The sequence below is a fragment of the Salvelinus namaycush genome, chromosome 14 (assembly GCF_016432855.1).
Source record: "Salvelinus namaycush isolate Seneca chromosome 14, SaNama_1.0, whole genome shotgun sequence".
NCBI classification, from domain to species: Eukaryota; Metazoa; Chordata; class Actinopteri; order Salmoniformes; family Salmonidae; genus Salvelinus; species Salvelinus namaycush.
The window spans coordinates 1,536,529-1,549,985 of record NC_052320.1 but is presented as its reverse complement, the minus strand read 5'-3'; the positions used below and the strand labels follow the sequence as shown (position 1 = coordinate 1,549,985).

Genomic DNA, 13,457 nt, shown 5'->3' with positions numbered 1-13,457 from the left:
ATAGGCTTGTTTAGTACCATGTAATTTATTGGGCCGTGATGCTTCATGGTTGGGTTCTGCTCTTCTCAGATACACTGTGATTTTACTGTGGTCTGAGAGAGGTGTTAGTGGTCTCTCTCTCTCTCTCTCTCTCTCTCTCTCTCTCTCTCTCTCTCTCTCTCTCTCTCTCTCTCTCTCTCTCTCTCTCTCTCTCTCTCTCTCTCCCTCTCTCTCCCTCTCTCTCCCTCTCTCTCCCTCTCTCTCTCTCTCCCTCTCTCTCTCTCTCCTCTCTCCCTCTCTCCCTCTCTCCCTCTCTCCCTCTCTCCCTCTCTCCCTCTCTCCCTCTCTCTCTCCCTCTCTCTCTCTCTCCCTCCCTCTCTTTACGCATATCCAAAATAATAAGCTGGACAGATATACGTTTCCTATACACAGAGAAGAAGCAGATGGAGCACCAAAAGCAGCAAAACAGTGAACTCAGTGTTCCATAATGTGTCACTGTGTGTGTGCTGCTGATGCCCAAGGCTGGATCCTGATGGATGGATGGATCCTGGCTGATGGATGGATCCTGGCTGATGGATGGATCCTGGCTGATGGATCCTGGCTGATGGATCCTGGCTGCTGGCTCCTGGCTGTTGGCTCCTGGCTGTTGGCTCCTGGCTGCTGGCTCCTGGCTGTTGGCTCCTGGCTGATGGCTCCTGGCTGTTGGCTCCTGGCTGATGGCTCCTGGCTGTTGGCTCCTGGCTGATGGCTCCTGGCTGTTGGCTCCTGGCTGTTGGCTCCTGGCTGATGGCTCCTGGCTGTTGGCTCCTGGCTGATGGCTCCTGGCTGATGGCTCCTGGCTGCTGGCTCCTGGCTGTTGGCTCCTGGCTCCTGGCTGTTGGCTCCTGGCTGATGGCTCCTGGCTGTTGGCTCCTGGCTGATGGCTCCTGGCTGTTGGCTCCTGGCTGATGGCTCCTGGCTGATGGCTCCTGGCTGCTGGCTCCTGGCTCCTGGCTGTTGGCTGCTGGCTGTTGGCTCCTGGCTGTTGGCTCCTGGCTCCTGGCTGATGGCTCCTGGCTGATGGCTCCTGGCTGATGGCTGCTGGCTCCTGGCTGATGGCTCCTGGCTGATGGCTCCTGGCTGTTGGCTCCTGGCTGATGGCTGCTGGCTGTTGGCTCCTGGCTGTTGGCTCCTGGCTGCTGGCTCCTGGCTGATGGCTCCTGGCTGATGGCTCCTGGCTGTTGGCTCCTGGCTGTTGGCTCCTGGCTGTTGGCTCCTGGCTGATGGCTCCTGGCTGTTGGCTCCTGGCTGCTGGCTCCTGGCTGTTGGCTGCTGGCTGTTGGCTGCTGGCTGTTGGCTCCTGGCTGTTGGCTCCTGGCTGCTGGCTCCTGGCTGATGGCTCCTGGATGATGGCTCCTGGCTGCTGGCTCCTGGCTCCTGGCTGATGGCTCCTGGCTGATGGCTCCTGGCTGATGGCTCCTGGCTGATGGCTCCTGGCTCCTGGCTGTTGGCTCCTGGCTGGTTCCTGGCTGACTGTTGGCTGACTCCTTGCTGACTCCTGCCTGACTGAGATACCACAGCAGGTACTGTTGCAAAGTCATTTAAACAACATAGCACCAACATCATGAATAAAGACGACTTTACCCGGTTGTAATCTAATCTGGTCTCTGCACTACTTCTACAAAACCAGTATACAAACAGGAAATAAAGTGATTCTGCCATCCCGTAACAAATTTTACACAAGCAGGGCACAATCCTTCCAAACACAGTTCTACCCAGGTGAAACCCTATGTGAGAGGAGGGACATTACAAATGAGTGAAAGGAGCTTAGAAAAAGAAGCGGGAGGAGGGAGCCCCTGGCTATGCAAGCTGTCTCAATTCCCAATGACCAGAAGCACAGGTTACATAAACCAGCCAGTCACAGTGTGGTGTCTGTCTGTTCCTAGGTCCTGTGATCACTGTTCAACACAGTGAAGACAACACTACAAACCCCACATGCAGACACTGTTTGGTTTTTGTCTCTTGATTTTCTTCATTGAGGACCTTTGTTTCTGTTAAGTTCTCATGCCAGGATGTAGAGAAAACAACCCATTCATTTAATTTGTTTCATTCATTCATTCCGATCCTGTCCTGAGACATGGTTCTGTATGTTCTTACATGATCTCTGTAGAGAGCCCAGTGTCCTCCCCCTTCTACAAGCCAAGCCCAGTGTCCTCCCCCTTCTACAAGCCAAGCCCAGTGTCCTCCCCCTTCCTTCTACAAGCCAAGCCCAGTGTCCTCCCCCTTCCTTCTACAAGCCAAGCCCAGTGTCCTCCCCCTTCCTTCTACAAGCCAAGCCCAGAGTCCTCCCCCTTCTACAAGCCAAGCCCAGTGTCATCCCCCTTCTACAAGCCAAGCCCAGTGTCCTCCCCCTTCCTTCTACAAGCCAAGCCCAGTGTCCTCCCCCTTCCTTCTACAAGCCAAGCCCAGTGTCCTCCCCCTTCCTTCTACAAGCCAAGCCCAGTGCCCTCCCCCTTCTACAAGCCAAGCCCAGTGTCCTCCCCCTTCTACAAGCCAAGCCCAGTGTCCTCCCCCTTCTACAAGCCAAGCCCAGTGTCCTCCCCCTTCCTTCTACAAATCAAGCCCAGTGTCCTCCCCCTTCCTTCTACAAGCCAAGCCCAGTGTCCTCCCCCTTCTACAAGCCAAGCCCAGTGTCATCCCCCTTCTACAAGCCAAGCCCAGTGTCCTCCCCCTTCTACAAGCCAAGCCCAGTGTCATCCCCCTTCTACAAGCCAAGCCCAGTGTCCTCCCCTTCCTTCTACAAGCCAAGCCCAGTGTCCTCCCCCTTCCTTCTACAAGCCAAGCCCAGTGTCCTCCCCCTTCTACAAGCCAAGCCCAGTGCCCTCCCCCTTCTACAAGCCAAGCCCAGTGTCCTCCCCCTTCTACAAGCCAAGCCCAGTGTCCTCCCCCTTCTACAAGCCAAGCCCAGTGTCCTCCCCCTTCTACAAGCCAAGCCCAGTGTCCTCCCCCTTCCTTCTACAAATCAAGCCCAGTGTCCTCCCCCTTCCTTCTACAAGCCAAGCCCAGTGTCCTCCCCCTTCTACAAGCCAAGCCCAGTGTCCTCCCCCTTCTACAAGCCAAGCCCAGTGTCCTCCCCCTTCTACAAGCCAAGCCCAGTGTCCTCCCCCTTCCTTCTACAAGCCAAGCCCAGTGTCCTCCCCCTTCCTTCTACAAGCCAAGCCCAGTGTCCTCCCCCTTCCTTCTACAAGCCAAGCCCAGTGTCCTCCCCCTTCCTTCTACAAGCCAAGCCCAGTGCCCTCCCCCTTCTACAAGCCAAGCCCAGTGTCCTCCCCCTTCTACAATCCAAGCCCAGTGTCCTCCCCCTTCTACAAGCCAAGCCCAGTGTCATCCCCCTTCCTTCTACAAGCCAAGCCCAGTGTCCTCCCCCTTCCTTCTACAAGCCAAGCCCAGTGTCCTCCCCCTTCCTTCTACAAGCCAAGCCCAGTGTCCTCCCCCTTCCTTCTACAAGCCAAGCCCAGTGTCCTCCCCCTTCTACAAGCCAAGCCCAGTGTCCTCCCCCTTCTACAAGCCAAGCCCAGTGTCCTCCCCCTTCTACAAGCCAAGCCCAGTGCCCTCCCCCTTCTACAAGCCAAGCCCAGTGTCCTCCCCCTTCTACAAGCCAAGCCCAGTGTCCTCCCCCTTCTACAAGCCAAGCCCAGTGTCCTCCCCCTTCCTTCTACAAATCAAGCCCAGTGTCCTCCCCCTTCCTTCTACAAGCCAAGCCCAGTGTCCTCCCCCTACAAGCCAAGCCCAGTGTCCTCCCCCTTCTACAAGCCAAGCCCAGTGTCCTCCCCCTTCCTTCTACAAGCCAAGCCCAGTGTCCTCCCCCTTCCTTCTACAAGCCAAGCCCAGTGTCCTCCCCCTTCCTTCTACAAGCCAAGCCCAGTGCCCTCCCCCTTCTACAAGCCAAGCCCAGTGTCCTCCCCCTTCTACAAGCCAAGCCCAGTGTCATCCCCCTTCTACAAGCCAAGCCCAGTGTCCTCCCCCTTCTACAAGCCAAGCCCAGTGTCCTCCCCCTTCCTTCTACAAGCCAAGCCCAGTGTCCTCCCCCTTCCTTCTACAAGCCAAGCCCAGTGTCCTCCCCCTTCCTTCTACAAGCCAAGCCCAGTGTCCTCCCCCTTCCTTCTACAAGCCAACCCCAGTGCCCTCCCCCTTCTACAAGCCAAGCCCAGTGTCCTACCCCTTCTACAAGCCAGCCAAGTGTCCTCCCCCTTCTATAAGCCAAGCCCAGTGTCCTCCCCCTTCTACAAGCCAAGCCCAGTGCCCTCCCCCTTCTACAAGCCAAGCCCAGTGTCCTTCCCCTTCTACAAGCCAAGCCCAGTGCCCTCCCCCTTCTACAAGCCAAGCCCAGTGTCCTCCCCCTTCCTTCTACAAGCCAAGCCCAGTGTCCTCCCCCTTCCTTCTACAAGCCAAGCCCAGTGTCCTCCCCTTTCTACAAGCCAAGCCCAGTGTCCTCCCCCTTCCTTCTACAAGCCAAGCCCAGTGTCCTCCCCCTTCCTTCTACAAGCCAAGCCCAGTGTCCTCCCCCTTCCTTCTACAAGCCAAGCCCAGTGCCCTCCCCCTTCTACAAGCCAAGCCCAGTGTCCTCCCCCTTCTACAAGCCAAGCCCAGTGTCATCCCCCTTCTACAAGCCAAGCCCAGTGTCCTCCCCCTTCTACAAGCCAAGCCCAGTGTCCTCCCCCTTCCTTCTACAAGCCAAGCCCAGTGTCCTCCCCCTTCCTTCTACAAGCCAAGCCCAGTGTCCTCCCCTTTCTACAAGCCAAGCCCAGTGTTCTCCCCCTTCTACAAGCCAAGCCCAGTGTCCTCCCCCTTCTACAAGCCAAGCCCAGTGTCCTCCCCCTTCTACAAGCCCAGTGTCCTCCCCCTTCTACAAGCCAAGCCCAGTGTCCTCCCCCTTCTACAAGCCAAGCCCAGTGTCCTCCCCCTTCTACAAGCCACGCCCACAGCAGGCAGATCAGTCCTGTGTGGGCTCTAAAGCCATGTCTCTCTCTCTCTCTCTCTCTCTCTCTCTCTCTCTGAAAGTTAAACAGATTTATTTCACAGTGTTAAATAAAGCCAGTATCTAGCGGCAGTAATCTTGGTGCCAGGGAATGAGCCTTGTGGTGAGATGTACAGGATTTAAAGGGTTTCAGTCATCGTGTAGTCCCATCGATGAATCTGGTCCCGCTGTAGTGTGTCTGGACATTTCTGAGAAGAAGAGGCTTATTGTTTCTAAACATACTGCACTGTCATTATAACGATTACATTTCATTCCACTGTCACCATTATCACAAAGACAGACAGACAGACAGACAGACAGGCAGACAGGCAGACAGGCAGGCAGGCAGGCAGGCAGGCAGGCAGGCAGGCAGGCAGGCAGGCAGATACACACACACACACACACACACACACACACACACACACACACACACACACACACACACACACACACACACAGAGGCAACGCTGATCTGATCCCTCAAAGCAATTTATTTTCCCTCTAATCACTTATCTGTCCTTTCTGTCACCTCCAGCTTCACTAACGAATGATTTCCACTTTGTGTTGATCACTGATGACATGATCACATGATCACATGATGAAATGATGAAATTACATGATCACATGATCACATGATCACATCACATGATGACATGATGACATGATGACATGATCACATGATGACATGACATGATCACATGATCACATGACATGATGACATGATGACATGATCACATGATCACATCACATGATGACATGATGACATGATGACATGATGACATGATGACATGACATGATCACATGATCACATGACATGATGACATGACATGATCACATGATCACATGATGACATGATCACATGATCACATGATGACATGATGACATGATCACATGATGACATGATGACATGATGACATGATCACATGATGACATGATCACATGATGACATGATCACATGATCACATGATCACATGCACAGTGTAGCATGGAGAGGAACCAACCAAGGAATGAGACCTCAAACGGGGGCATCTCCATGTCTCCATACAAATCGCCTTTTCTGAAAATGTATGTCTGTAATATTCTGTGAAGGCTAGCTTCTGAAATGTCAACAAAAAAAACACTGCCTTCCCCCTCTATTGCAGTTGTGTGTACTTAACATGGCCTGGCATGACTTTAGTCCAGAGTCAATGAGCCGGGGGGAGATTAATACAGAGTTAAAGCAACACAAACCCCAACACGCAGATTACAGCAGGAAACAGGGTTAGTGTTATTCCTCTGAGATGGACTCATTCACTAATTTGATGGTGAATTTTTCTATTAGATTGATGTCCCTCTCCGTGGATCTTCTGAGTATAATTCTGTGTTACAAACCAGCTTGCCCCTCCGTCCTTGTATAAATAAAAGGAGAACTGAAAGTCCCACCCAAAGAACAGGAAACTATAAAGATATGCGCTTAACACCCAAATGCTTCGGAATTCAGACTGTCTACACTGTGCTGTGTAAATCTGTTATTCTCCTGAGCTCTGAAAAAGAAACAACCAAATCTTTATTTTATAATATCCACCACAATGGTTAGCTAGCACTGAATTCATCAGTGTTTATGGTTATGTCCCCCCAAGGAGGAACCATCATAGCTTTTGAAGTACCTGGTTTGAAACAGATTGAGAAACGCTGCGGTGGCCCACTGTGAACTTCCATTCGTACTGTAGTGTGGCTGGCTGACTCCCTCCACTGCTGAATGACATCTGGCCTGTCTGACTGGTGCTATCCTCTGGCCTGTCTGACTGGTGCTATCCTCTGGCCTGTCTGACTGGTGCTATCCTCTGGCCTGTCTGACTGGTGCTATCCTCTGGCCTGTCTGACTGGTGCTATCCTCGGGCCTGTCTGACTGGTGCTATCCTCGGGCCTGTCTGACTGGTGCTATCCTCTGGCCTGTCTGACTGGTGCTATCCTCTGGCCTGTCTGACTGGTGCTATCCTCTGGCCTGTCTGACTGGTGCTATCCTCGGGCCTGTCTGACTGGTGCTATCCTCTGGTCTGTCTGACTGGTGCTATCCTCGGGCTGTCTGACTGGTGCTATCCTCTGGCCTGTCTGACTGGTGCTATCCTCGGGCCTGTCTGACTGGTGCTATCCTCGGGCCTGTCTGACTGGTGCTATCCTCTGGCCTGTCTGACTGGTGCTATCCTCTGGCCTGTCTGACTGGTGCTATCCTCGGGCCTGTCTGACTGGTGCTATCCTCTGGCCTGTCTGACTGGTGCTATCCTCTGGCCTGTCTGACTGGTGCTATCCTCGGGCCTGTCTGACTGGTGCTATCCTCTGGCCTGTCTGACTGGTGCTATCCTCGGGCCTGTCTGACTGGTGCTATCCTCTGGCCTGTCTGACTGGTGCTATCCTCAGGCCTGTCTGACTGGTGCTATCCTCGGGCCTGTCTGACTGGTGCTATCCTCTGGCCTGTCTGACTGGTGCTATCATCTGGCTTGTCTGACTGGTGCTATCCTCGGGCCTGTCTGACTGGTGCTATCCTCTGGCCTGTCTGACTGGTGCTATCCTCTGGCCTGTCTGACTGGTGCTATCCTCAGGCCTGTCTGACTGGTGCTATCCTCGGGCCTGTCTGACTGGTGCTATCCTCTGGCCTGTCTGACTGGTGCTATCATCTGGCCTGTCTGACTGGTGCTATCCTCGGGCCTGTCTGACTGGTGCTATCCTCTGGCCCGTCTGACTGGTGCTATCCTCGGGCCTGTCTGACTGGTGCTATCATCTGGCCTGTCTGACTGGTGCTATCCTCGGGCTTGTTCACACTATTATTCATCATGCAGCATCACGTCTGGGGTTAAACACATCTCTCTGGACTACAGTGACGAAGAATTCAGGGAGGACAGGAAGGAAGGGGCTGGAGGGAGATACAGACACAGGAAGGAGGGGCTGGAGGGAGATACAGACACAGGAAGGAGGGGCTGGAGGGAGATACAGACACAGGAAGGAGGGGGCTGGAGGGAGATACAGACACAGGAAGGAAGGGCTGGAGGGAGATACAGACACAGGAAGGAAGGGCTGGAGGGAGATACAGACACAGGAAGGAAGGGGCTGGAGGGAGATACAGACACAGGAAGGAAGGGCTGGAGGGAGATACAGACACAGGAAGGAGGGGCTGGAGGGAGATACAGACACAGGAAGGAGGGGCTGGAGGGAGATACAGACACAGGAAGGAAGGGGCTGGAGGGAGATACAGACACAGGAAGGAGGGGCTGGAGGGAGATACAGACACATGAAGGAGGGGCTGGAGGGAGATACAGACACAGGAAGGAAGGGCTGGAGGGAGATAGACACAGGAAGGAAGGGGCTGGAGGGAGATACAGACACAGGAAGGAAGGGGCTGGAGGGAGATACAGACACAGGAAGGAAGGGCTGGAGGGAGATACAGACACAGGAAGGAAGGGGCTGGAGGGAGATACAGACACAGGAAGGAGGGGCTGGAGGGAGATACAGACACAGGAAGGAGGGGCTGGAGGGAGATACAGACACAGGAAGGAGGGGCTGGAGGGAGATACAGACACAGGAAGGAGGGGCTGGAGGGAGATACAGACACAGGAAGGAGGGGCTGGAGGGAGATACAGACACAGGAAGGAGGGGCTGGAGGGAGATACAGACACAGGAAGGAGGGGCTGGAAGGAGATACAGACACAGGAAGGAGGGGCTGGAGGGAGATACAGACACAGGAAGGAGGGGCTGGAGGGAGATACAGACACAGGAAGGAGGGGCTGGAGGGAGATACAGACACAGGAAGGAAGGGGCTGGAGGGAGATACAGACACATGAAGGAGGGGCTGGAGGGAGATACAGACACAGGAAGGAGGGGCTGGAGGGAAATACAGACACAGGAAGGAGGGGCTGGAGGGAGATACAGACACAGGAAGGAGGGGCTGGAGGGAGATACAGACACAGGAAGGAAGGGGCTGGAGGGAGATACAGACACAGGAAGGAGGGGCTGGAGGGAGATACAGACACAGGAAGGAAGGGGCTGGAGGGAGATACAGACACATGAAGGAGGGGCTGGAGGGCGATAGACACAGGAAGGAGGGGCTGGAGGGAGATACAGACACAGGAAGGAGGGGCTGGAGGGAGATACAGACACAGGAAGGAGGGGCTGGAGGTAGATACAGACACAGGAAGGAGGGGCTGGAGGGAGATACAGACACAGGAAGGAGGGGCTGGAGGGAGATACAGACACAGGAAGGAGGGGCTGGAGGGAGATACAGACACAGGAAGGAGGGGCTGGAGGGAGATACAGACACAGGAAGGAGGGGCTGGAAGGAGATACAGACACAGGAAGGAGGGGCTGGAGGGAGATACAGACACAGGAAGGAGGGGCTGGAGGGAGATACAGACACAGGAAGGAGGGGCTGGAGGGAGATACAGACACAGGAAGGAGGGGCTGGAGGGAGATACAGACACAGGAAGGAGGGGCTGGAGGGAGATACAGACACAGGAAGGAGGGGGCTGGAGGGAGATACAGGCACAGGAAGGAGGGGCTGGAGGGAGATACAGACACAGGAAGGAAGGGCTGGAGGGAGATACAGACACAGGAAGGAGGGGCTGGAGGGAGATACAGACACAGGAAGGAGGGGCTGGAGGGAGATACAGACACAGGAAGGAAGGGCTGGAGGGAGATACAGACACAGGAAGGAAGGGCTGGAGGGAGATACAGACACAGGAAGGATGGGCTGGAGGGAGATACAGACACAGGAAGGAGGGGCTGGAGGGAGATACAGACACAGGAAGGAGGGGCTGGAGGGAGATACAGACACAGAAAGGAGGGGCTGGAGGGAGATACAGACACAGGAAGGAAGGGCTGGAGGGAGATACAGACACAGGAAGGAAGGGGCTGGAGGGAGATACAGACACAGGAAGGAAGGGGCTGGAGGGAGATACAGACACAGGAAGGAGGGGCTGGAGGGAGATACAGACACAGGAAGGAGGGGCTGGAGGGAGATACAGACACAGGAAGGAGGGGCTGGAGGGAGATACAGACACAGGAAGGAGGGGCTGGAGGGAGATACAGACACAGGAAGGAGGGGCTGGAGGGAGATACAGACACAGGAAGGAGGGGCTGGAGGGAGATACAGACACAGGAAGGAAGGGCTGGAGGGAGATACAGACACAGGAAGGAAGGGCTGGAGGGAGATACAGACACATGAAGGAGGGGCTGGAGGGAGATACAGACACAGGAAGGAGGGGCTGGAGGGAGATACAGACACAGGAAGGAGGGGCTGGAGGGAGATACAGACACAGGAAGGAGGGGCTGGAGGGAGATACAGACACAGGAAGGAGGGGCTGGAGGGAGATACAGACACATGAAGGAGGGGCTGGAGGGAGATACAGACACAGGAAGGAGGGGCTGGAGGGAGATACAGACACATGAAGGAGGGGCTGGAGGGAGATACAGACACATGAAGGAGGGGCTGGAGGGAGATACAGACACAGGAAGGATGGGCTGGAGGGAGATACAGACACAGGAAGGAGGGGCTGGAGGGAGATACAGACACAGGAAGGAGGGGCTGGAGGGAGATACAGACACAGGAAGGAGGGGCTGGAGGGAGATACAGACACAGGAAGGAGGGGCTGGAGGGAGATACAGACACAGGAAGGAGGGGCTGGAGGGAGATACAGACACAGGAAGGAGGGGCTGGAGGGAGATACAGACACAGGAAGGAGGGGCTGGAGGGAGATACAGACACAGGAAGGAGGGGCTGGAGGGAGATACAGACACAGGAAGGATGGGCTGGAGGGAGATACAGACACAGGAAGGAGGGGCTGGAGGGAGATACAGACACAGGAAGGAGGGGCTGGAGGGAGATACAGACACAGGAAGGATGGGCTGGAGGGAGATACAGACACAGGAAGGAGGGGCTGGAGGGAGATACAGACACAGGAAGGAGGGGCTGGAGGGAGATACAGACACAGGAAGGAGGGGCTGGAGGGAGATACAGACACAGGAAGGAGGGGCTGGAGGGAGATACAGACACAGGAAGGAGGGGCTGGAGGGAGATACAGACACAGGAAGGAGGGGCTGGAGGGAGATACAGACACAGGAAGGAGGGGCTGGAGGGAGATACAGACACAGGAAGGAGGGGCTGGAGGGAGATACAGACACAGGAAGGAGGGGCTGGAGGGAGATACAGACACAGGAAGGAGGGGCTGGAGGGAGATACAGACACAGGAAGGAGGGGCTGGAGGGAGATACAGACACAGGAAGGAGGGGCTGGAAGGAGATACAGACACAGGAAGGAGGGGCTGGAAGGAGATACAGACACAGGAAGGAGGGGCTGGAGGGAGATACAGACACAGGAAGGAGGGGCTGGAGGGAGATACAGACACATGAAGGAGGGGCTGGAGGGAGATACAGACACAGGAAGGAGGGGCTGGAGGGAGATACAGACACAGGAAGGAGGGGCTGGAGGGAGATACAGACACAGGAAGGAGGGGCTGGAGGGAGATACAGACACAGGAAGGAGGGGCTGGAGGGAGATACAGACACAGGAAGGAGGGGGCTGGAGGGAGATACAGACACAGGAAGGAGGGGCTGGAGGGAGATACAGACACAGGAAGGAAGGGCTGGATGGAGATACAGACACAGGAAGGAAGGGCTGGAGGGAGATACAGACACAGGAAGGATGGGCTGGAGGGAGATACAGACACAGGAAGGAGGGGCTGGAGGGAGATACAGACACAGGAAGGAGGGGCTGGAGGGAGATACAGACACAGGAAGGAGAGGCTGGAGGGAGATACAGACACAGGAAGGAAGGGCTGGAGGGAGATACAGACACAGGAAGGAGGGGCTGGAGGGAGATACAGACACAGGAAGGAGGGGCTGGAGGGACATACAGACACAGGAAGGAGGGACTGGAGGGACATACAGACACAGGAAGGAAGGGCTGGAGGGAGATACAGACACAGGAAGGAAGGGCTGGAGGGAGATACAGACACAGGAAGGATGGGCTGGAGGGAGATACAGACACAGGAAGGAGGGGCTGGAGGGAGATACAGACACAGGAAGGAGGGGCTGGAGGGAGATACAGACACATGAAGGAGGGGCTGGAGGGAGATACAGACACATGAAGGAGGGGCTGGAGGGAGATACAGACACAGGAAGGAAGGGGCTGGAGGGAGATACAGACACAGGAAGGAGGGGCTGGAGGGAGATACAGACACAGGAAGGAAGGGGCTGGAGGTAGATACAGACACAGGAAGGAGGGGCTGGAGGGAGATACAGACACAGGAAGGAAGGGGCTGGAGGGAGATACAGACACAGGAAGGAGGGGCTGGAGGGAGATACAGACACAGGAAGGAAGGGCTGGAGGGAGATACAGACACAGGAAGGAGGGGCTGGAGGGAGATACAGACACAGGAAGGAGGGGCTGGAGGGAGATACAGACACAGGAAGGAGGGGCTGGAGGGAGATACAGACACAGGAAGGAGGGGCTGGAGGGAGATACAGACACAGGAAGGAGGGGCTGGAGGGAGATACAGACACAGGAAGGAGGGGCTGGAGGGAGATACAGACACAGGAAGGAGGGGCTGGAGGGAGATACAGACACAGGAAGGAGGGGGCTGGAGGGAGATACAGGCACAGGAAGGAGGGGCTGGAGGGAGATACAGACACAGGAAGGAAGGGCTGGAGGGAGATACAGACACAGGAAGGAGGGGCTGGAGGGAGATACAGACACAGGAAGGAGGGGCTGGAGGGAGATACAGACACAGGAAGGATGGGCTGGAGGGAGATACAGACACAGGAAGGAGGGGCTGGAGGGAGATACAGACACAGGAAGGAGGGGCTGGAGGGAGATACAGACACAGGAAGGAGGGGCTGGAGGGAGATACAGACACAGGAAGGAGGGGCTGGAGGGAGATACAGACACAGGAAGGAGGGGCTGGAGGGAGATACAGACACAGGAAGGAAGGGGCTGGAGGGAGATACAGACACAGGAAGGAAGGGGCTGGAGGGAGATACAGACACAGGAAGGAGGGGCTGGAGGGAGATACAGACACAGGAAGGAGGGGCTGGAGGGAGATACAGACACAGGAAGGAGGGGCTGGAGGGAGATACAGACACAGGAAGGAGGGGCTGGAGGGAGATACAGACACAGGAAGGAGGGGCTGGAGGGAGATACAGACACAGGAAGGAGGGGCTGGAGGGAGATACAGACACAGGAAGGAGGGGCTGGAGTGAGATACAGACACATGAAGGATGGGCTGGAGGGAGATAAAGACACAGGAAGGAGGGGCTGGAGGGAGATACAGACACAGGAAGGAAGGGGCTGGAGGGAGATACAGACACAGGAAGGAAGGGCTGGAGGGAGATACAGACACAGGAAGGAGGGCTGGAGGGAGATACAGACACAGGAAGGAGGGGCTGGAGGGAGATACAGACACAGGAAAGGAGGGGCTGGAGGGAGATACAGACACAGGAAGGAAGGGGCTGGAGG

At 55.8% G+C, this 13,457-nt stretch overlaps 1 protein-coding gene across 1 annotated transcript; it reads left to right on the top strand.

Annotated features, from left to right (window-relative positions):
* The first annotated feature begins 2,115 nt into the window (after positions 1 to 2,115).
* On the top strand, positions 2,116 to 4,972 carry LOC120059540 (repetitive proline-rich cell wall protein 2-like). The gene is made up of 5 exons (XM_039008672.1): positions 2,116 to 2,196; positions 2,452 to 2,955; positions 3,467 to 3,689; positions 4,130 to 4,347; positions 4,727 to 4,972. Exons 1-5 carry the CDS (start codon positions 2,116 to 2,118, stop codon positions 4,970 to 4,972), a joined length of 1,272 nt encoding a protein of 423 aa, XP_038864600.1.
* The last annotated feature ends 8,485 nt before the right edge of the window (positions 4,973 to 13,457 follow it).

What these genes read in the sequence shown, in the direction of transcription:
- LOC120059540 (XM_039008672.1), top strand. Translation starts at nt 2,116, where the DNA reads ATGATCTCTGTAGAGAGCCCAGTGTCCTCCCCCTTCTACAAGCCAAGC. An exon ending in CCTTCTACAAGCCAAGCCCA is followed by an intron (nt 2,197 to 2,451) that starts GTGTCCTCCCCC and finishes TCCTTCTACAAG; the next exon opens with CCAAGCCCAGTGCCCTCCCC. An exon ending in CCTTCTACAAGCCAAGCCCA is followed by an intron (nt 4,348 to 4,726) that starts GTGTCCTCCCCC and finishes TCCTTCTACAAG; the next exon opens with CCAAGCCCAGTGTCCTCCCC.